At 41.4% G+C, this 25,000-nt stretch overlaps 1 protein-coding gene across 5 annotated transcripts in view; it reads right to left on the reverse strand.

Annotated features, from left to right (window-relative positions):
• The window catches only part of LOC109417649 (uncharacterized), a 696,771-nt gene extending 673,019 nt beyond the window's left edge, over positions 1-23,752 (reverse strand). For 3 of the 5 annotated variants that reach the window (XM_062850488.1, XM_062850487.1, XM_062850486.1), the window contains exon 1: positions 1,743-2,904. Coding sequence is in view for 2 of the 5 variants with exons in the window: in XM_062850484.1 (XP_062706468.1) it covers positions 23,258-23,588 (331 nt within the window). In the remaining 3 variants the exon portion in view is untranslated. Of the gene's footprint in view, positions 1-1,742; positions 2,905-23,257 lie in introns of those variants that run through there. The other 2 variants (XM_062850484.1, XM_062850485.1) reach the window with 1 other exon arrangement.
• Between the last annotated feature and the right edge of the window lie 1,248 nt (positions 23,753-25,000).

Consider the following 25,000-nt stretch of genomic DNA (forward strand, 5'->3'; position numbering starts at 1 on the left):
AAGTTGGAGGAAAGGGACGGTTCAGGGATTGACCCGAGGACCTTCTGCATACAAATCAGAAGCGGTAGCCATTACACCACCAAGCCCGCCATACTCAGATCGTAATAAACTGACTATAGATTTATACGTTCTACTTTTTTTGAAGCACTATACAAATGTTTGTAACAAGTTACATTTTGGACCAATTTGCTCAATATATATTCTATATCAGAACGTAGGATTGTTCAATCCTTGCTCCCATACCGAATCTGGAAATTAATTATACTAATCTTCATCCCCAAAAGTTGTCTTCAATCGTTCGTTGGTCTTCTCGACTGCACCAATCCCGGAACACCGTCATTTTCAACTATTAACACAGTTTAAGTCCTGGGATTAGAATATCTCCACCATACATAAGAGTTTCAGAAACAAACCGACTCAACTGCTCTCTCACTCACAAATTCGTTTTGTTCGCTCCGAATCAAATCCCGAAAAAAAAAGAGTCACACTGAAACACCACGAACGTGAACGGTTGCATAAAGATTTATGCAAATTTTATGAAAGCTTCCAACGAGATAAAATTAAAACCTGCTGCTCGGCCCCGAACAAATGCCCCCATCGTCGACCCAGCATCAAACACTATCCACTCGTCGTCGTCGTTTAGTTTCGTTTCGTTTCACCAACCAGTGCGCTAGTGAGGCTAGCGGGTGACAATATTTTATGCACACGTTATCTCTGAATCCCCGAGCTCAACGGCAACAGCGACAATCCCGCAGCAACGAACACTACCCAGCCAGCGCATAGGGGGGACCACCGGCACTTGCCGGCACGCGGTTTAACTTTCCGACCGACAGCAGGAAATTTGCCGTTGTTTGTACAATTTCTGGTTTTTTATTTGCTGTAGGTATGCTTCAGCAGCCGGTTTCAGGCGTTTCAGCTAAAGCCGCCGTGCGTCGGGAACTGCTCTCGTAAATCCTGTTCTACAGACACCGACCAGCAGCCAGCAGCGCAGCGGCTTCACGGGCGGCGTGACCCTTTCACTGTCGCCATCCAGCTGTGATCAATCTTCGCTCACGGGTTTCTAGCACGTACTGTATTTCACAATGTACACTACTGCGGAAAGGACCGCACACTACACGTGCTTCGTCGATGCTATTCACTTCCCTAAATCAGGATCCTCCAAAATTTATGGGATCAACACGCACCACCTAGACAACAGGAAGTTGCTGCTGCTACCAATCTTAATCACTCCTCTTTTTCGCGGTGACCCAATTCTCACTGGTGTACTGTTGTCGTTCAGCTGCTAGTAGGAAGTATACCACCAGACATAAATCAAAACAACTTCGGCGCTTACATTTTTAGCACGTTTGATTGAAAACGGCAGCCTATTTGTTACACTCATAAAACGCAAAACCTGTCAAAAAGTTGTTCATTGAAAACGTTGGTATTTTCTAAATGCCAACATCTAATATTTATTTGCAGATGTCGTGTGTAGCCGATTGCAGATTTGGAAAAGATAACTATCAGTTGAAAACTGTGGAAGTGCATTTAAAACACTAAGCTTTCCCAGTGGAAATGCAAAGCGAAGGAGAACGATTTTCTGGCTATTACTTATTCAATACTCCATTTTACAGAACATCAAATGGCTTCAATTTCAATTGATCAAGTTTCTACTCGTCGTGGTACATTAGTCTATAGGTACATTGCTGCAAAAACTTTTCCCCATAACAAAATTAACAGAACATCACACAGAAATTACGCACATCGCACGTCGGCACTAACGAGCTACCAGAACCTTCAGAACCATCGAAGATTCAAGCAACTCGATCTTCAACAAATCCCCAGTCACACACGCACCGGATCGCTTGTCGTTTCAGTTTTAGCGGATTAGAAATGCCCGCTCACTTCACGCGCCAGCGGGTTTCGTTCGGCTTCGAGCGTCGCGTCGTCTACATTAACGCCGTCGTCGTCATGTGTTGTTTAACGCCACAACAACACAACCTGTGCTGCCCGTACGCGGCGAATGTTTTTTAGCCCCACGTTCGTCCGTACTGAAGAACAAGAAACGTCCCGAACGCGATCGGACCTAAATTGGTACTAAACTGTGGACGGCCTTAGTCCAAGTCCACCCTCGGTGTGGGGAGCGACTTTCGTTCGTTCGTGCGCGCTTTGCGAGCGCGATCTCCAACTTCGCAGTTCGCGCCTCAGGCTCTCCCTTCATGGTTCGGTCAATCCGCACGCAGTTTGTTTTTGTTGCATAAAAAAGCACGTTCTGCTTGGATTATGCGCGGCGCAAAATACTCGCGCCGCCCGGAGAGAGAAACATCAGGTGCCGAGAGAGAGTGCGGATTACCTACGAACGATCGGGTACAACCGGTCGCGAAAGTATCCGCGACATTGGCGAAGTATTGACGGAGCAGGGTTTTCAAGTGGATTAGTGAGACTGACTTGAGCTGTGTCGGAGAGAGCTATTAGAAACGGAGTACTGAGATAAGTGAGCCGATGATGCCGGTTGCGAGATGCGATACATGCTGTTAGATATGCCTGGTTGAAGGATACCCCTTTTTAGCATTTTTGTCTAATTCCCGCACCGACCAATAATGATCGAGTTTATTCTTGAATGACCAATAGTGGTTTCGCAGCGCGGTGTCACGAACACTAATACAAATCTACTGGTTGAAAATATGCCCATTTGATTTTGCTGGGAACAGCTGATCTTTGTTTACTATTTTCAACCAGTAACTCAAGTGGTGTTCGTGTAATGCAGCGTGTACGTACACGCAACACTACCAAAAGCAGAAACCACTATGCCCTATGGCCAGTTTGGTTCCTGACTAATGAAAGCATCAGCTGTTTTTGAATCATATTGTAAAACATTCACCATTACTTAAAAAAAAAAAATAAGATGAATAATTGTCTCTCGAATTCTATTTCCATTTAGTACACGTATATTTGAGGCACAACATGAATTTGATTCCCGTCACAGTTTCCACGTGACACTATGATATACAGTTTCTTACCGATTTTGGCAACACCCGTTTTTGTCTACTCCCGATTTTGGCAACACCCGTTTTTGGCAACATTTCCTTCCCGATTTTGGCAACACCCGTTTTTGGCAACAATTTCTTACCGATTTTGGCAACACCCGATTTTGGCAACAATTTTTTACCGATTTTGGCAACAAAAAATTTTGGCCAAAAATTTTTACCGAAAAATCGTTTGTATTTGTAAATGTATTTATATTTTAGTCTTACTCTTCTTCCAAAAATCAAAATTCATTAAATTTTCCAAAATCAACAATTTTACAAATCATGACGTAATTTATGAACGTCACCCACAGGGTTCGTTTTATAATTTGTGAATAGTCCATATTTAAACTATAAGCCAAATTGACGTATAAAAGTTGAAAATAATCCACAAAAAAAAATTACCGATTTTGGCAACATCCCAATTTGGCAACATAAAATTCACATCATGTTGCCAAAATCGGTAAGAAACTGTATATGATGATCAAAAATTATGATTAAGACGTAGTTGTGTATTCGTAAAGATCGTAAAATTCTTCGCAATCCAAATCAAATCATGTGCTCAAAGTACTATTGAGCAGGAAGCTTTAAAAATTGAGATATATTAGACTTTAGAACAACGACCAAAATATTTCGATATATATTTTTGCTCTCCAGATCATAAAACACCATCACAGTGCAACGAAGACGTCTCTCGCTGTGGTTGTGAAATATGATGTTTCGTGTGCATTGAATTTTCGCCACACGTGCACGAACACAACTTGCTTGTTTACAATTTATCTCCGGGAAAAAGCAATTTATTTCGAAAATTGAGTAGCTTTTGCTGCTTCTGCACAGAACACAGAGTTGCTGCGAGGTGTGAATTGTAGGTCAGTTCAAAAGGTGAATCTAAACGCGACAAAGAACAATTCGGCAAAAGTGAAAATTTAACGGCGACAAAGAACAATTCGGCTAGCTGCTGCTTTGGTGCGATTGCCTTCGTCATACGCGAAAAGAGAAAAAAAATATCGTAAGTGGAGTGAAATTTTGCGTATTCCCTTTGAGGTGAAAAAAAACTCACGAATGAATTAACTATTCAGCATGATTTTAGTACAGCTTAATTCATCTTAAGGTCGGCTGTGTTTGTATGTAGAAAAAGTCACGGAAACTAACTGAAAAAGTGGAAAAATTGTTAAGGTACTGAAATGTTTATGAACTGGGGAAATATTCATCACGATTGCAATAAAACCAATCTAAAGTACGGTGCTACATTGAACCTTAAAATTGTCAAATCACCGCAACAATGGCAGCTAGTATATAAAATGTTATAACAAAATTACATAAAATAATACAGTGAGCATTTTGCTTAAAAATAAAACAAAAATAAATTTAAAAATCTTCAGCGTTTGTATGGAAAGCCATTTTAGGACAATTAAAGAGAATGTATGTTTTTAACCTCCGTTTAAACCTCTGATGAACCTAGGCATTATATCAAAACTAATTTGATAAATATTCTGCATTGTTCTTGTTTTATCTATATACTAGCTGACCCGGCAAACCTTGTATTGCCCATTTTTATTGTTGCTCTTGCACAGGTGTTTTTTAGGTGTTTTCTAATGTTTTTGTTAATTTTCTTAATATGTTCTACATATGAACATAGTTACCCACCATTAGGACAAATTGAACCGTTCAAAAATCTTGTTGATCATTTCATTAAATAATTAGTTGTATGGCTCCAAAGAGTCTGTAAACTCATTTGTATAAACATCAGAAGCCCGGCTCCAGAGGCACGTTATCTTCCATTTGGTACATTTGTCTCAGATAGAGAATGCTGTTTGGTGGTTTGGTTGCTAACTAACTTTTTATCAATTTAACTTAAACTGACAACTCCACCATAGAATTTACAGTTCAACTACCATAAACTACAAAACAGCGCCACTCGAAAAAAAAAACCTTCGATGAAAAGAAGGAAACATTTAGATATGTTGTAAATTTTAGCAGTTGGTCCCTAGAGGAACTCCTGCAGGAATGTTGGCCCCTCAGCTCCGATGTCGTGCACGCTTGTTATGCACTACAGCCAGCGTGCACGATTTTAAAGCTGGGGGCCAAATGCGCTGTAGTTACGCGCATGCTTAAGCCCCTGGCCTCCAGCGTCCGGCCACCCTGTGAACATCTTTTCCGACTGTAGCCATCCCCATCTCAGCCATTCGTTCAGTGCTTGGTCGTCGAAAGCCGGTCATTTTAGAACCAAAGTGCGGGCAATCCCACGTTCCCGAAGCCCCACCAACTCGGCCTTCGTTTCCGGCCATTCCGAGGACATCTGCTCCGGTCGAAGTCATCACCATCCCGGCCGAACGTTTTCCGCCCGGCCGTTGAAAGCTGGCCATTTCTGACCATAGCAAGGGAAAATTCACGCGCCCGAAGCTTCATCAGGTAGGACTGTCTCCCCGATCCCGGCCGCCCGACTGCATTTCTTCGATCCTTGACTTCTCCCCGCCGCTGCCACCACCACTGTTCCCAGTTACCCCGTCGTTGCTCCTCCGCTGCCTCTGAAGATTCCATCCTGCCCCCGAAGCCTGGGGATTTGGGCTGGTTTCTCTCCGAAACCGAGCCGATAGATTTCAAAAATCCAAATATAAGTATGCGGTTGCCATTTCATATTTGACAATTGCTGGGCTCATTGCAGCACCGCACTCTAGATTGGTTTTGTTTGCGACCGTGTTGAACTTCTCTCTCAGCTCATTTCCGGTTCATTTCTTTGGGAGTCCCCCTTTCCAGCGGCCGGAGGAGTCTCACACTATGCTAAGAACCTTCCCCGGCATTAAGAGAATCTACATACAAAATTTCACGCCAATTGGTTCAGTAGTTTTCGAATGCATAGCGGTCAGACAGACAGACAGACAGACAGACAGACAGACAGACAGACAGACAGACAGACAGACAGACAGACGGAAATCCATTTTTATATATATAGATATAAAAATTCAGTTGCATACGTGGGACCGCGCATAACTTGCGAACGGAAGGTCCGATTTTGATCGTCTTAGTTTTGTTCTGTTAGTTTTCACCCAAGGAAGGTTTATGAGGCAAAACACATGGAAAAATTGAGAGTTTTTGAAAATCGATCTTACATACGTTTTGTGACCGGGGACTTGGTCTTGGATGGAAACTTGAAACGTCAAAAAACGCAGTAGGCAAGACAAAGTTTGCCGGGTACAGCTAGTTTCAAATAAAAAGTTTGATTGTGTTCAATAATAAAGAAATGTGGCTTCATGAATTTCCAGCAGCGTTATTCGTTAGCAAAACTCCTACCGTATGCGTGATAATGTTTGCACCATCGTCAAATAAAATTCCCGTTTGACTTGTGAAGACAATGTATTGGTTTTATTTGCAGGCATTTAAGCTATTACTCATATCCTAGTAGGCTGTGAATAAAAAGTGATGATTTTCTTAGTTTTACACTTGCATAATGACTAAGTGGCAACCTAGCTCGTGATTTGTCCACGCGCAAATATCGAAAAGTATCCGTGGTAGTGTCAAAGTCAAGATTAACAATTTTTGAATTTATTTTTTTATTTTGACATTGCATAATGGTGTAGACATTGGCACACAAACAAAAGTTAAAATAACTATTGATTCTGGAATTTGGTACGGATCGATAGCACAGCGCAACATTTTTTTGTCTCAAGAGCAAACTTATGTGTCTCCGAAGGATTTTGGGCAGCTGAATCCGAATCCGGGCTCAGATTTGCTCCAACACGTCACAATTTTGAGCTATGTATATCTCAATTTATAGGGCAAAATATGCGATTTTGGGCTTTTTGACTGCAAGCCATTAAGCTTGGAAATATGTTTTTTAAGCAATCAAAAGATTAATTGGTCAATTAACATCTAAATTAACGATTCATGCAAAATATTTCGTTTTACCTAATCAAATTTGATAGATTTAAGCATTTTATGTTAGTATGAAAACTTGCATGCAACTTTTGGAGGATGACTTGTATGGGAAATATCGTACCTAACATAAATCGCTTAAAACTATCAAATTCGATTTGGTAAAATAAATTCACAAATACAAAGAAATTAAAAAAAAAAAAAAAAAAAAAAGATTTGGTAAAACGAAATATTTCGCATGAGTCGTTAATTTAGATGATAATTGACCAATTAACCTTTTGATTGCTTGAAAAAAATATTTCCTTGCTTAATGGCTTGCAGTCAAAAAAGCCCAAAATAGCATATTTTGCCCTATAAATTGAGGTATAGCTCAAAATGGTGACGTGTTAGAGCAAATCTGAGCCCGGATTCGGATTCAGCTGCCCAAAATCCTTCGGAGACACATAAGTTTGCTCTTGAGACAGACAAAAGTTATTTTTTGTTACGCTGTGTAGTTTTTCGGAAATCGAAAAAAAGCGGAGGTTGCGTTCGGGCAAATTCAAGACTTTCTTATATGGCGCTACTCGTAGCTCCTGGATGCCATTGGTAATAATGTAAGTTTTTTTTCTATGGTCGAAGGATCATAAAGGCCGTAATTTTCCTTTTCGATATGCCATGCCGTTAAGTCGCTGATTTCGCGTTTCTTTGCCATTTTTCTCATTGAGCGCATATAATTCACCCAAATCTTATTTTTGGTGGCAGCGATAGCTTTCTTAATCCATGTTAACCTTGGACGACCAGTGGACACCTTCGGGAATAGTTGCCCTTGCTTTTTTTCGGTCTAAGACTGTTTTACGGTTCTCCTGAACACTCCTGAAATGTCTTTTTTATCATTTGCGCGTGGACAAGTCTCGACTACCGCTGCTACCCCTTCATGGTGCAAATTTTAAACTTAAGAAATCGGATTTTTATACCCGCAACCTACTGTGATATGAGTTAGAGCTTACGTACATGCAATAAAAACCAAGACATTGTGTGTACAGGTGATATGGGTACCTTATTTGTACGATGGTGCAAACATTATCACGCATATGGTACAGTAATAGCAAAATGCCAAAGAAAGGCTTCTTGCGGGTTGTTTGAAAAAATACAGATGAACGATATTTGAAAACAATGCAAATTCTCAGAAGAAGCACATCCTAGATTCTTTCTGATATTCATATAGCATTCAGTAATTTCTTCTAATTCTCGGAGGTTAACAAGCTGACAGTCGCAGTTATTTATTCAGAAGTTCCTCCAGCAATTCCTTCAGATATTGCACCACGATTCATTATTTTCCTCCTATGAGAACATATCAATTATTTGGCCATTCTTCCAATTTTTTTTTTTTTACTTGTTCGTTTATTTGGAAGGCTCGGGCGCCACATGGGCATAACTGAGCCGAAATCTTTTGTTTTTACAATGAATTTACATTTTACAATTTATTACTGCCTTAAAACTATGTTAGTTTGGGAAGCCGAAGTACTCGCGGCTGTTTCGAGGTTAAGGATTGAAAAAAAAATTAAATTGGGAAGGAGGGATTTATGGGTTTAAAACTAAATTATTTGCTAACTTATACTAAAACATTGATGGGACAATATGTCCATATCTGTAACGGAACCAAAAAGAAAAGACTTTACGGTAGAAAACGACAAGAAGAGGACAAACGGAAGGGGGGTGACGACAGACAGGGGCGAACAACAAAACCAAAAGGCGGACAACGAAAACAAGGAACGTACTACATCAAACTCTGACATCAACACGTTTCAAAAACTGATAAATCAGGTTCATGTATTCCAAATCAAGTCCTGCCAACACTTCTCTAACGGGTTTCTGTTGTTTTCCTCGGACCCGGAGAATTTCATGCAGCTCAGATCTGACCTCATGATACTCATTGCATCCCCACACGACATGTTCGATATCCTGGTAAGCCACACCACAGACACAGAGATTGCTTTCTGAGAGCCCAATACGGAAGGTGTGTGCGTTCAACAAATAGTGGTTGGACATCAACCGACACATCACACGAATGAAATCGCGGCCTAAATCCAACCCTTTGAACCATGGCTTCTTCGACACCTGTGGAATGATGGAGTGCAACCATCTACCCATCTCTCCATCTCTCCATTTGTGTTGCCAGCTGATCAAGGTCTCCTGACGGGCCAATGCAAAAAATTCGTCGAAGGCGATTTGACGCTCGTAAATATCGCCTTCGCTAGCGCCCACCTTAGCCAGAGAGTCCGCTTTCTCATTGCCCGGGATTGAACAATGTGAAGGGACCCAAGCTATGGTGATTATGTATGAGCGTTTGGACAAAGCACTCAAGACTTGGCATATTCCTTTCAGGAAGTACGCTGAGTGCTTCATCGGTTTCATTGACCGAACAGCCTCCAGAGAGCTTAGACTGTCGGTAAAAATGAAGTAGTGCTCAGGTGGAAGAGTGCGAATGTACTCTAAGGTGTAGTATATAGCCGCGAGCTCAGCAATGTATACCGAACATGGCTTTTGTAGCATAAAGGTGGCGCTATGAAATTCGTTGTAGACACCGAATCCAGTCGAATCATCGGTTTTGGAACCATCTGTGAAGAACTGTCTGGCCCCGCTAACATGCCCGAACTTACTTGCAAAAATTTGTGGAATACCTATGGAACGAAAAGATTCCGGTATACCGGTGATCTCATCCCTCATAGAGAGATCAAAATCCACAAAGGAGCTGTCGAAGTCTGAGAAGTTGTCACGATTGGTGTTAACCGGAGATGGGCTTACCTCCAGCGTCATGTACCAGTAGTACACACTCATAAAACGAGTTTGGGGATTCTGTTCGAGCAGCTTTTCGAAGTTTTCTATGACTAACGGATTCAGAACCTCGCATCGGATGAGGAACCGGAACGACAACTCCGCAAAGCGGTCTGTCAGAGGCTGTACACCAGCAAGTACCTCTAAACTCATTGTGTGAGTCGAGTTCATGCAACCTAACGCGATCCGAAGACAACGGTACTGAACCCGTTGAAGCTTCAGCAAGTGTGTTTTCGCCGCGGATTGAAAACAGAAGCTACCGTATTCTAAAACCGATAGAATGGTTGTTTGGTACAGCCTGATCAGATCTTCCGGGTGTGCTCCCCACCATGTTCCGGTAATAGTTCGCATAAAGTTGATTCGTTTTTGGCATTCCTGTATCAGATACACAATGTGCTTCCCCCAGGTGCATTTGGAATCGAACCAGACGCCGAGGTATTGTGAAGACATGCTATGAGTGATTGTCTTACCCATCAGCACGAGCGGAAACTTAGCCGGTTTGTGTTTTTTAGAAAAGACAACCATCTCAGTTTTCTCCGGAGAGAACTCGATACCCAGCTTGAGAGCCCAAGTAGACAAATTGTCCAAAGTATCCTGTAGTGGTCCTTGCAGATCGACTGCTATTGATCCCGTTACAGAAACAACACAGTCATCCGCAAGCTGCCTTAACGTGCAGTTTTCCATGAGACATTCATCTATGTCTCTAACATAAAAGTTGTAAAGAAGGGGGCTTAGACATGAACCCTGGGGGAGGCCCATGTAGCTAATTCGTGAAACTGTCAAGTCGCCATGAGCGAAACTCATCTGCTTCTCAAACAGCAAATTTTTTTTTTTTTTTTTTTTGCTAGGTTTCTAGCTGCACTCTGAATAGAGTTGAAACCTCTACACTAGACCCGAAGATAGAAAAGAGTACGTAATCTTTCAGAAGCAGTTTGCCAGCCGTACGCGGAAAATGATATCCATTAAAACACTGTTGCAACTGACTCAGAAAGTTACGGTAGAAGATTGGAAAGTTTTCAATTGGTCAGTCAATCAGGATTTGCCCATGTAGTGTTATGGTCACACGGTTTGTGTTTGTCTTCTTGTTTGATTTTGTGGTATGTTTCAATATGTTTTACTTCTCGTTAAATCAGTTGTCGTATGTTTGTTTTTTTTTCATCGAATCAATCGACCCTATATGTTAAAATATAGTCGATCCTGTGTCAAATTGTTTTCTTGATTTCGGTAATCGTTTTCTACTTCTCTGTGTTCATCTCTTGTGTCCTTAAATTGTCATCGGTCCAAAACCCACAGAAACATGTAACTGAACTTCTGATATTTTTCTGTTGTCCTCATAATACCATCTAAGAGATAAACAAAAATACATACGCCAAGTTGGTGAGTTGATTTCAATAAAATTTTAAAATAATAAAGATTTCATGTCAACTCTCATCCCGCTACAAATACTATAAAAAATATTCAAATCCGTTCAATTGTCCTATCGGTCCTACCTAGATAAACCATGTCATTTTCTCAAGCGTAGCCTAGAAATGTATTCATCCCCCTACAAATACTATGAAAAATATTCAAATTCGTTCTGTCCTATGTGTCCTATCAAGATAAACTATGTCATTTTCTCATGCGTGGCCTAGAAATGTCAACCTAGTCATACAAAAGTAACGTTGTTCAATTAATAAAAAGCAGTCCGTTTTTTGTCCAGTCCAAACTGTCACGTCAAGTGTTCGCACGTTAGCTTCGAATCTATCAGCACAATTAAGTGCTGCAAATCTCCTTCCCACTATTAATTTTTCGGTTGATTTTAATTGCTTTATTTAAATAAAATATAATAAAGTATAACATTGTAGAAATTCGAAAAAGCGACTATGACATTAATAAATTACTAATCAAAATCAACCGAGAAACGTGGGAAATAGAGCCCAAACAACATTTTGAAGTCAGCTGGCTGTTAAAGGTTCCAAAACCTGTCACAAATCCTGTATAACTTTTATTAGGATTTGTAACGATCATCAAAACCTTCTCAAATCCAACCGACTTGAAACTATTGCTTGGGAATAGACTCTACTGAGCCCTGGCGGTTCCTCCGTGTTTATCGAGCATGTCTGATGCATATGATCAGCCATACTCCATCTGCAGCAGCCGGTTCGTGATGAACCGTTGGAGGCGCATTAAAGTGTTAAAAAGGTGATATGTTTCACTAAAGAACACTACATTACAATAATCAAAATGAAACTCCTTCACTTTAATACCGTCAACCCCTGCGAACTTGGCCAGGGGGCTTAGACATGAACCCTGGGGGAGACCCATGTAGCTAATTCGTGAAACTGTCAAGTCGCCATGAGCAAAACTCATCTGCTTCTCAAACAGCAAATTATACAAAAAATTGTTCAGAATTGGTGAAAGGCCACTTTCGTGTAGTTTGTCGGAAAGAACATCGACACAAACTGAATCAAAAGCCCCCTTAATATCCAAAAACACTGAGCCCGTTTGCTGCTTTTGAGCAAAGGCAAGCTGAATTTCTGAAGAAAGCAACGCAAGACAGTCGTTCGTCCCTTTGCCTCTGCGGAAACCGAACTGTGTATCTGACAACATGCCATTCGATTCAACCCATTTGTCCAGTCGAAAGAGAACCATCTTCTCCAACAGCTTCCGTAGACAAGACAACATCGCGATTGGACGGTACGAATTATGATCCGACGCGGGTTTCCCGGGTTTTTGAACAGCTATCACCCTCACTTGTCTCCAGTCATCCGGAACGATGTTGTTATCCATGAACTGATTGAACAAGTTCAACAAGCGCCTCTTAGCGACGTCGGGGAGGTTTTTAAGCAAGTTGAACTTGATTCGATCCATTCCTGGAGCGGAATTGTTACATGAAAGAAGAGCAAGTGAGAATTCAATCATTGAAAACGGCCTATCCATGTCGTCCCTATCGTCGGAAACATTACGAATTATTCGCTCCACGGGCACGGAATCTGGACAAACTTTTTTTGCGAACTTGAGGATCCATCGAGGAGAGCTTTCTCGATCCTCGTTGACCGACGACGCGTTACGCATTCTTCTACCGACGTTCCAAAGAGTTCTCATCGATGTCTCGCGCGACAAACCCTCGACGAACCGACGCCAGTAACCGCTTTTCTTCGCCTTGATCAAGTTCTTGAACTTGCTTTCAAGGGAAGCGAACCGCTTGAAGTTTTCGACTGAACCGCGTTTCCGAAACTCTTTGAACGCCGCGGATTTCTCGCGATAGATTTCTGTACACTCACTATCCCACCACGGATTCGGGGGTTTCCTACGAACCGACGGACCTGGCACTGGTCGACGTTGTGCCTGAAGCGCGCTACTGAGGATCAGCTCGGACAGAAACCGATACTCTTCCCGCGGTGGAAGGAATTCTACCGATTGCTCACCGTCGATAATTGCTTCTGCGTACTTCTCCCAGTCAATGTGCTTGGTGAGATCGTAGGCGATGTCGATAGATGGAGGTTGATGTGACCCATTGGAAATAGAAACAACAATCGGCAGATGATCACTACCATGAGGATCCTGGATAACCTTCCATGAACACTCCAGCGATAGTGAGCTCGAACAGATTGAGAGGTCTAATCGGCTGTTTCTAGGACTGCCATCTTGAGCTGGAGGTGCCACTCGTGTAACTTCTCCGGTATTCAAAATTGTCATGTTGAAGTCGTCGCAAAGGTCATATATCAAAGTTGAACGGCTGTCATCGTACAGTTCCCCCCAGCCTGTACCATGGGATTTGAAATCTCCCATGAGCAGCCGAGGCTCGGGCATAACCGAGCAGATGTGGGCGAGATCCCTGCGAGATATTGCAGTTCTCGGTGGAAGATATATGGAGGCAACACTGAGGGTTTTACCTCGGATAGTCACCTCACATGCGACGGCTTCAATGCCTGTCATCGGATGAAAATCGACTCTGTAAAATGAGTGCTGCTTCTTAATCCCTAGAAGCACCCCTCCGTACGAGTCGGATCGATCAAGGCGAATGATATTATAATCGGGAAAAGGTAAGGTTACATCAGGTGTCAGCCATGTTTCGGATAGTGCAAAAACATCGCATTGTAAATTGTTAACTAAAAATTTAAAAACGTCTAATTTCGGTGTAATACTACGACAGTTCCAGTGTAGAACCGAAATCGTATCTTCGACCTCGGTGGTTAAATTAGCCATCGAAAGATACGATTGTCGCAAGGAGGGGCATTTTAGAAGCCAACTGCTTCAAAAGAGGGGTCACACAAGGAAGAAGTCCTTTTACAATGTTCTTCACGGAATCTGAAGCATTGAAGAAGCTGAGGATGATGTCTATGATGCTAGAGAGCGTAAACAATGGCGCACCCTGAGGTTGCTCCTGGTGCTCCGAATGCTGTCTTTCCGGTTGAGAATTCGAAAAACGTGGGACATCTGGGATTTTAGATGTTCCCGGGAGTGATGGAAAGTCTCGTTCGTCCTGGATTTTGAATCCCGGAGGGGAACGTTTTGTGACTTTCTTACCACTCTTGAAATTTGTCATGGTGGGTTGGGGGTCGCTGCTAGGCAGATTCCGAGGTTTTTTGGTGGGTCTCTGGAGCCTCATCCGTTTCCTCGTTTCACCCTTGAAAACAAAGGGAACCCCGTCCCCGACCTCAGAGTCAGAGCCCTGATCATCGAGAGATAAAGACGAGTAGATGTTACGGGATTCAACGGTCGGGGCAGCTTTTTTCAGCATTTCGGCGTAGCTTCGCCGTGATCGCTGCTGCAACGATCGTTTTTCATGTTTTTTCTGCTGTATGTACCTTGAGCAATCAATCAGATCATGTGGACGGTCGCTGCCACAATAAACACACTTGGGCGGCGTTTTACACGCACCGTCCACATGTCTCTCCCCGCATGTTGCACAGCGAGGTTTATTGCTGCAGTACTGAGCGGTGTGGCCCAGCTGCTTGCAATTGATGCAATTCATTACCTTCGGTACATACAGCCTCACAGGTAGCCGAAGTTTGCCAATCGCCAGCAGATCTGGTAATGCAGATCCGGAGAAGGTGTGTGTGTGTGTGTGTGTGTACTCCATCTAACACCCACTGTCCGGCAGTGATATTATGGAAGAAAGCAGCCTGCAACACTGTTATGATGTCGTTGCAAATTGCTTTAGTCCGGGAGTTAGACAGTGATAGCTCTATTGCAGATCCGGTGACCCATTTCAGAATGGTTGGAGAGACACTCCATTCAGAAGTCACTTTCACTTACAATAAGCCCCGCATGTGTGCACTACCGTTATCAAATGGATAATGATAATACAAACACACTTCCTGTTTTAAAGAAAATGTCTTCAAAACTGGCCCGTATTTAGTGAATCATAGTAGCATCAATAATAATCAGAACAATCTCACCAAATATGATGTGAGCTGCCGGTTCAGCTTCTTCCGATTCTCCTCGCTGCACCTTAACGCGCGCATAACTAGTCATCATTTGACCACATATTCACTTTTCACTGCACACATTTTTTCAACTTTACATTCACAATATCAAAGCAAATCACGTAACATAAACATCGTACTGTTCAAAATAACATAACAACATAAAGAACAACAACAGGATGTACCGATTTTTTTTTCTTTTTTTCTTTAATTTTTTGCCAAAGTTTCTACCCAATCTGCATCGAAATTATGCAACACAACACACCTCACTTCACTTCGCCTGGTAATGCAGATCCGGAGAAGGTCACACAAAATTCTTCAGATGGTGTGTAAACCTTCTTCTCACCCTCCTGGGAGACCGAATGCAGTTGCCGGCAATCCAGTATCTGGACAGGAGGTAGAGAAGGGTTATGGAAACGACCACAGCCTTGCATGATCGTTTCGCAGGTCAAAGATGCGTCGGCGACCTTCCCCGAAATCTCTATCGACGCGCTCGGTAGGTAAACGAAGTACTCAAGTGTAAACAACTCGCAGGCCACAATCTCATTAGCGTGTTTTCGGTCGCCTACTGTCACCCGAAGCTTAGCTGTACCGACCATGTCAATGGAGACAACGGAAGAATACCGTTTAGTCAGATCCTCGCTGATTTGAACGGTGTTCAAACGTTTGCCTTTGGGTCGGAAGAAAACAACATATGGCCCGCCAAAGTCGGGAGGGTAGGCCTTGAGGCGGGGGGACGACGAAACAGATTTACTGTTGGTGTCCATAGCAGAAGCGCCAGGGTGAGGGGAGACAAAGGGATTAGCATTTACATCGCCTTGTTGGCTCGAGCAGTCCGATGCCAATAACAAAGCTTCGTTGATGCGGTACGACGTACCCCCGCCATCGTCATCATCGCCCATTGTGGTAGTTAACTACCACCACGGGGCACTCAAAAACCTTAAACTAATACTATCACGGGGACGAGAAATAATCAAAAAACAAGGGACAAAGTTAACGCTACAGGAAAAGTGAGAAAAAACTGCTTATGTACCAAATTAAATCTAATCAAAGAGTCAGTGGAGAGGGGGGAACAACGAGAGGTAACTTTATGTACTTATCTTTGTGCACTCTGTTTAGCCACAGGCTCGACGACGACTGGTCCAAGCGATCGGATGGCCCGCACAGGGAGCAAGCGAGCTGCTGCTGAGCGCCCGTCGTCGTGTGCGGCGGTTGAACGCTCTCTGCTCTTCTCTCGGTGGGCTGCTGCTGTCGACGACGATGAGCTTGGGTACTCACTGGAAGAAGCCGATCACGGCCGCGCGAGCGGCGCGGTGTGCGGGGGGTGCTGCACTGATGTGCTCGATAATCGGACAATGCGCCACGTGATATAATAAAAACGTGAACTTTACTCAAACCAAACGAACTTTTGCGGCAAAAATTGTGGCCTAGCCAACCGCACTCGTCCCACTAGGGATAATCACTTCTACACTTGATCACTCGGAAAACTAGCACTTTGCAAAATAGTCACCGAACTGGATAGTATCGGGAGACAAACCGGACGAACGAAAAGTTGCGACTGTCTCGCACGAACGCTCGCCAAAGAGTCGATTCTTCCAAATTATCTGAATTGTTCTAGATGCGTTTGATGACTTACCAGGAACTCATCCGAGATTTTCAATTGTGGATTGATATAGAAACTTATTCTATAAATCGTCCAAATTCTTAAGAAATACATGCGAAGGCTGCACAACTAAAGGATTCTATCAGTAAATAATTCTTGTTTTTTTTAAAGAAATTAATTGAGTTTTTCTATGAAACTATTCAATGAAAAAGCTTATTTTGTTTCAGAGAGCGACTTTAGGCGCTTAAGGCGAAACTGGATCCATTTCCGCACTTTTTGGTTTTTGATTTTTTATAAAATAACGAAGCAATATTTTCAAAATCGGTTTTCGTGCACATGTAGAGTATGGATCAAGGTATCTCCTAATTTTTTTCTAGATTGAAAATGTTTTTCGTTTTCGCAGAAACCATTTTTGAACGAAATTTCACATTAGGCATTAGGCATTAGGGCACTCTAAGTAAATGTCAGTGTCCCATCCCTGGAAACAGTACATCCGTGGAGTGTACATTAACCCTCTTAGCTACGCTACTCCCAACGAATCCAAACGAATGAAACGGTTGGTATGGTTGCCCCCATTTCTTCTGCTATTAAATTAAAAAATATGTCAATTATGTAATTCACGAGTGAATCATCTTATTTCCATTTTTTTTAAATTATCTTCAAACATATTAGTCTGCACAGTGGGCCTGGCCATTTTGATGTTAGTGTCATATCATAACTGATATTCTGCAAATATTAATGCTGGCAAGAAAATACCACAAGGATGCTTTTCAATACTGGCTGAGCAGGCACTACAATAGAAAAGAATAGAATAAAAACTGTTCAATGAAAAAGCTTCAAGAATGCAACACAATATCAAAAAAGCAGAAACGTATCCAAGGTTTTTACTACCACTTCAATAGGCTTTCAACTCTAGAAATTGCATCAGAAAACACTGAGGTGTTCCTTTCAAAAATGAATACAGGATTTTTTTTTGTAATAAGCAGTGTTTGCATAGATTACTCAAGAAGTCCCTTAATATGGTCTCTAACAGTTGTTTTTTTTTTGAATTATTACTTTAGTTGCACCAAGATTGTTTAGAACACAGCAGAAGCTTTAAAAACCCCCTTTCCAGATTTTTATAGTTTCTACTCCCATTTGACGTTTAATCCTGGCGAGTGAGTGTTCCGTCGAGGTTTGTATTTTCTACAGTTTTCCCATGGAAAATTTGTCAGACTACTGTCACACAGGCGAATCCATTGTGCGTAGCACATCAAGAATTGCTGCGAGTCAATTATTTGAGTTTCATTATATATTTTATCAGAAATTCTCAGCGACTTAAGCAGAAATTCGCCCAAAAGCTTTACTTAGAACCCATCGGTAGAATATACCAAGAAACTGTCCTGAAAGCTATCCAGCTTTTTTCCGAGGAAAAATATCTATTTTTTATTATTCATGTTGTTAAAAATTTAAAACTTGTACTGACACTTAAGTTGTAGTTGATAGACAACTGTTGCGAGGTCATTCCAATAGGCGAATTCCGGTGCACAATTTCTTCGGAGAAAAGAAAATTTTCTTGCTAGTGAGCAATGCAAGAAAATTTCTTCTATCCGAAGAAAATGTGCGCTGAAATTCACCCACAGCACAACACTGCAGATTGTTTTTAATGTGATTGTTTTAAATTTCTTCCTCGCTCAAAACAATTTCACATTTGTTCTTCTGTTTAGTTGATTTTCGTAACTTGTTCTACATATAAATGCATTTACCCAGAAGACGGATCAAACTGTTAAAAAATCATGGTAGATCGGCATCCATTCATGAATTTCAATGTTTCAAAGTAGAATCAAACTATTTTTCCAATCTCTGTTAAAACTATCTTATCAATAAATTAAACAAATGAAATGTTCTGTGAAATTTTAACTTAATGTTTTTTTTATTCACGTGATTTTAAAGGGCGCTCTTGGTTTGGATCTTCTTCCTACAACTCGCTGAAGAAATCCCAAACCAAGGGCCGAAACGTCGGATGAAATAGTATCACTCCGAATATATCCAGCTTTTTACGCTTGATGAGGGGTGGTTCTTTTTTGACAGATCTTGCCGACAGCCCATGCAGCAACACAGTATGTAGCATTCCTTATGCCAGTGCTTCCCAAACTGTACGCCGCGGCGCCCTGGTGCGCCGTGAACATCTCTCAGGTGCGCCGCAGTCTCTTGGGCCAAACACAAAGAACAAACTCTTACTTTTGAAGTCAGAATATATTTTTAGCGGTTTTTGTATTGTTTTGTAAAACTAGTGTCACCTCTACCCCCTTTTTTGCATTCGATACCATTGTTTTGGCTTTTTTGTGGAAGACTCCAAAAGAAACTCATTCAAAGGGGTTTTCCCTCTTCTAAATGTTCAATTGAGCATGAGCATGAGCATGAGCATGAGCATAGATGACCACACAATTCGTAGTTGCTACTCCGTGATTGACCAGAGCAATCGAAATTGCACAAGAAACCAATGAATAGGGCTTAGGACTAGCTTACTATTCTCATTGTACACAGTTCGAGAGCTCTCAACTTTAATAGGGTCAATAACGGCGCCGGCCACGTCCTTACGGTCATCGAGGATGGGAGGGAATGTTAATAAGACAAACGTTGTTAAAAAGAGCGCGAATCGCTGCATCTCCACGTTGTCTCAGGAAGGAATTTTTTGTTAGTAGGGTAAGGTACATTGTCAGTCCGGGAGTCACCTATGGTTGGTGATATGATTTGACAATGGATCAATATACTCAAACCGCCGTTAACAACCGACCACTTTTCGACGCAAAAACTAGCCAAAAAGAAAATTCCATCGCGCGTCTCCACTCCACTAGGGAGCAGAAACCTTTAGTCTATTCCACACAGAAATACACTGAACGCGACTCACTTGTCGGCGCCCGGATTTTTTCGACCGGCGAGCCCGAACTAACACTTTTCATTCTTTTGTGTAAATGCAAAAAAAAAAGAAAATATTTATTATCAACTAAAAGTGCATTGAGAACTAGCGCCGACAGGAAGCGAAAAATTCGGAACCGACTCGATCCACGACGCGTCCACCGCACGCTCACCGCCGTCGAAATGCTCACTACGGAATACAAAATAGAAAGAGAAAAAATCGAACCACCGAAGCAAACGCGCGCGACACTGGCACCCGTACGAAATCCTACCAAACACTGATGCACGCTGGGTCCGCCGCTGTCGAAATCCCTCTTCTAAATGTTCAATTGAATAGTAAAATTCCAAAGTCTACGAATGTTTTCCGGAATTTATAATATCCGCATGAAACATTGAGATGTTTACAAAAAAAAAAAAAATATTTCCAGCATTTTGCAAATTTTTGTAGGACTCTCAAATTATTGGACTTTTTATCATTCGGCTTAGATTTCGATTTTATCAATAGCTTGTATTTCAAAGTAGATATTTCAAGAAACTGTTTTGAAGCTCTTTCCATAATACTTTCATCTATAATTACTGTCAATCGCCAGGTCTTCGTGCTCGTTTCGGGACGACATTTTTACTTACATCACTATCATTACTTGTTAGTTTGTCTCTATGATTGAGATTTCCTCCTATAGACTGATTAAGCTCGTTATCGTAAAAAAAAAATCTGCGCCAATTTATGTGTCGATTTCATGCATGATTCAGAAACCGCCTTTTTTAAGTTTTTGAGTTGAGTTGAGTTTTTTGAGTTCCGAATACAAAAACATGACCCCTGATAACTTCTGAATAATTCATTTTTATATCTATTTTTCCTTAAATTTCCCTTAACCCTTCAGCGCGCGCGCCGTTGTAAAAAGTACAACACAACCAAAAAACCTCGCTCGTCGTATACAGCGCGAGCGCGGTGCAGTTTCAGCTGCTTGATGGCACGCGTCCCGGAAGGTTAAATACGTAGATTAGTATTTTATTTAAAAAAAAAGTCTTGCAATGCAATCCTTCAGAAATCTAAAATTTGTGTTCTGCGAATCTTTAAGCATTTTTTTAATTATAAAAAAGCATGACATTGAAGGCTTTTTTACGATTTATATTTAAAATATTGAACTGAAGGTGTTAAAATTATTAAATTTTTTTGTAAAAAGTTGTTGGTGCGCCGCGAAAATTTTGAAAATTTCAAAAGGCGCCGCGGTAGCAAAAAGTTTGGGAACCTCTGCCTTATGCCTAAGGAATTCAAGGAAATTTTCACAAATAAAAGTTCCAGGATTGACCCGGAATCGCACCCGTCATTCTCAGCATGGTCATGCTGAATACCCACGCGCTTACACCTTCATTGGCCCTAATGAATCCGAAGATCCGGGCATCCTGAAATTATGCATTTTACTAGAATCGCCCAATCGTGTCCTAATGCGTACCATAGCCAGCCCAGCAAACTAGTTTGTTAAATTACAGTGAAATTTTTAAAATTATAGATGCTTTTTACAAAAAGGTACCTGTATTTTTGGTGAACATATCTTGAAAAGTGAATATTTTGCCTGTCACTATTATTTTGTATATCTCCTATATGTTGCGCAAAACTAGCAATGATAGGTATGATCATAATATCTTAGGAAATAATCTTGCAAAGTTACCAAATTGACAACAATAAACAAAATTAAAACTTAAAGATATTATTTTAGCTGATGAGCGCAATGACAAATCTATTTAACTTTTTTTCCAGAGAAAAGCGCTTCAGGTCATTTCTGGAGCTCGATTTGAATAGGTCGTAAGTGCTTTTGTCGATATAAAATTCGATCAGTTTATTTTAGTCATTGTAGCAATATGGCAGATATTTAGCAAACTTTTAATCATGGAACAGAAAGCCTGTTTTGTGAGGATTCTGCTGTATGTATAAACTTTTCTCAATTTCAACGGTTTTCGCTATAATAAGCGAATCCAACTGATTGAATTTTTAATCGACAAAAGTACATACGACCTATTCAAATCGAGCTCCAGATTTATATTGCTAATCACCGGTAAGCTTATGGGAAACCTGTTCCGGACTCTTGATGCTGTCAGAGAGAAAATAGTTGCAAGAGCTTTCGCTCACTTGTTTCCTAGTTCGGAGAGAGGAGTTGTGGAAGCAAACAAAGAACGCAGATACGATCTGCCCACGATGTACGCATATACAGTAAAACCTCCATGAGTCGATATTGAAGGGACCATCGACTCATGGAAATATCGAGTAGTGGAACAAAAATCCTTTGGGAGGCATTTTGGAGGGACCATCATAGTAACCCAGAAATATTTTTTCAGTATGGAAAAATTTACCTCCATGAGTCGATATCGAGTCAAGGGACATCGACTCATGGAGGTTCGACTGTATTCCTATATATACGCACGTATTCCCTTATTCCCGCACATCATTGAAGTTGGAGAAGTGCCCTTGAAAGAAAGCACTAATTTGAAGTATTAGTAGTTTTCATAGATTTTCCGATGAGTTTTTGGAAACATAATTTTCCTTAGACTGACTACACCCGGTGCCCGTAGCCAATAGCAATCCATTTTATAACATTGTATTTCAATAACCGCTCATTTTCTTTTTCGTTTTTCCACTCCTGAAATATAGGTTGAAACATCATATTGTCAATGTTCATTAAAACAAAAAGTTATAAGCAACCCATAGAAAAGAAATCCACGAACGCCTACCCTGCAAGCGACCGAAGCTCTGACAATTCACATGAAAGTTTTCCCTCCTCAAACAACCGCGAAAAGAAAGAACAAACTCAACAAAGAAAAACAAAAACTTTCGCCCGCCCGTCGAAATTGTGGTTGGTTATGTGCTACGGTAAAAGTTTTCTTTTCTTCGAAACACGTGCGCGATGCATTCGTTCGACCGAAAGGAAAACCCCATCCAAGAAGGTCTTGTGGTGGAAACTCAACTCAAGCAACGAAAAAACCGCCAGAAAGTAGGCATCCAGCGAGGCAATCGTACCCAGACCCACTCATCGTCGCACCAATCGAATCAATGCGAGTACAAAATTCGTAGCGAGGAGGAAAAAGCTTTCGATTCAACTGTTTCCACCGAACTTGTACGCACTCAGGTTCAACTGCAGCTGAATAAGGGAGCGTCCATGAATTAGTTACGTATAGCTGTTTTGAGCAGTGGAAATTTAATTGGCATTTATTATGGCATGATATGCTGTAGTCGAGACTCATGTAATACGATGCCACTAACTTAACGCCCTGTGTCAGTTCTCGTCTGCTAGTAACGATGCAAACACTTGCCCATGGCAGACCTTACATGTTCATGCACATTTTGCAGTGATCGGGAAATAGCAGTTTGGTACGGGTTCACGTTGGTCTGTGGATTGCCCAAAGCAAACTTACAAGTGCCAACAAATTCGTAAATTTTCTTTAGTTTATTATGAACTCTTATTACAAAGTTATGGGAATCGAGATGTTATGGTAGATGTAAATTCTGTGCAGCGCTTTATGCGAGACCTGACGGAATGTTCATTTGGGATAATTGAAGAACTTTTCGATAAAAAGAAGTAAGCTCATAATCCGATGAACCCGTATACCTACAACTGAGGATTTACGTAGCGAAAAAGAGCCGTAGGTAAGGTACTTACGCGTGCTGGAAGCTTTAGTCTGCAGCTTCGGTGATCCACCCGTCAAGCTCAGATCACTCTGGGAGCTTTGTTGGCTGTCTTTGCTGTGGTTGCGACTGCTGAAACACAGAAGAAAAAAAGAGAAAAAGCGGAAATCAGACGTGAGATTTTTGGCTGGCTGTTCTGATTTTGATGGAGTAGATAAGAAAGCGCGTGACGTGACGATGAATTTGACGACGACGAGGGTGAAAAAATACAATGTGGTAAGGTTAGGTGAGTAGATAAGAATATGGGATGGTGTGCCTGTTGGAAAGAGGCTGTATTTTTTTTTTTTATCAAATCGATATGCCATGTCACTGGTTGGTCGTTTGATCGCGGAGGAATTCGTATGAGGTGGACAAAATTGAGGCGATATCTTGTTTACATTTCACCGGCAGCGAATGGGAATTGATAACGAAGAAAGATAGGAGAGTGGCGTTTGAAAGCCAGATTCGGTTGGGTTTGGGGAATTTGATAAGCGTGTTTATTGAAGAGGTAGGAAAAAGTTGAGAACATGATGATTGACTTCGCAATGGGTGATTGAGATATGAAAAGCAAGATGAACTACTGTATGGTTGATCAAATTAGAGGCTTGAACACTTCAGAAAAATTATAAATGCAAAGAACCTGTTGAATTCAGAGTTGGCCTCAAATCCTTTCCAACCAAGCTGAGTTATAAGCCCAAATTTCAGGCAATGTGGCCCACAAAAACCCCCCATGACGGAGAGAACAATCCAGATGATAATACCCTTTGCCACCCTATCAAAATTTGTTCCATGAATGGTTTAAAGAATATTCAGGAATAAATGATCCTGGTGAAGTTCTTGGAGTAATATTGGAAGGAATTTTTTTTCCAAATTATTCCGAAAACCAGACCGAAATCGTTCCGGAAAATTTTCCAGAATCTTCGAGGAATATTGATTGTGATTCCGGATGGAATAACTCAATATTGTTACAGGGATTTCTTCAGGATCCTTTCACAGTGGGATCCTTCCAAATTCCCTAAGAGATTCCGACTGGGTTTCCTCCTGAAGTGATTTCTCCAAGAGATCCTTTTGAGATTTTGCTTGAAGTTTAGGGATTTAGTTTCTTCTGAGATTTATCTTTTTGAAATGTGTTCGGATTTTTTTTTTCTAAGATTTCCAAAAGGTATTCCCAGACAGAACTATTAGCACGACAATTTTAGAAAAATCCAGAATTTCCTGGATTCCTCTGGGTGTTCGTACTGTGATTATCCCAGGAGCTCCTTCTAGGATTCCTCAAATACTTCTGTCGAGGTTTCCTAATAGAGTTCTCCCTGAACCTTGAAAAAGATGGCATAGCCCATAGAAACGTCGGGCGTAAGAAAGAAATTTTCGTTTCAATCGCTTAACAGACTGAAAGCCGAGAAAACCCCCTGTGAATTTCGAAACAGTCGATAGCATCTCCGTTATCCCTGATATTGAGGATAACTTCTTCTAAGGTTCTGAGGAACCTCTAGTAGTTCTTTTATGGGTTCCTTCCGGAGTTCCTTCTGAGGTTTCACCCTTTTTAGGATTCCTTCTGAGATTTACCAAGCAGTTCTTTCTGGAATTCCTCTAAGATTGTTTGTTCAGAGAAAGATCCAAGAGATCCTCCAAGAAACCCTCCAGGAGTTTTTTCATCTGTTACTTCCGGAGTTCCTTCTGAGATTTCTTCTAGAATTGTTTCTAAGATTCGTCCAGGAAATTCTTTAATAACACACCA

Source organism: Aedes albopictus, chromosome 2 (assembly GCF_035046485.1).
Source record: "Aedes albopictus strain Foshan chromosome 2, AalbF5, whole genome shotgun sequence".
NCBI classification, from domain to species: domain Eukaryota; kingdom Metazoa; phylum Arthropoda; class Insecta; order Diptera; family Culicidae; genus Aedes; species Aedes albopictus.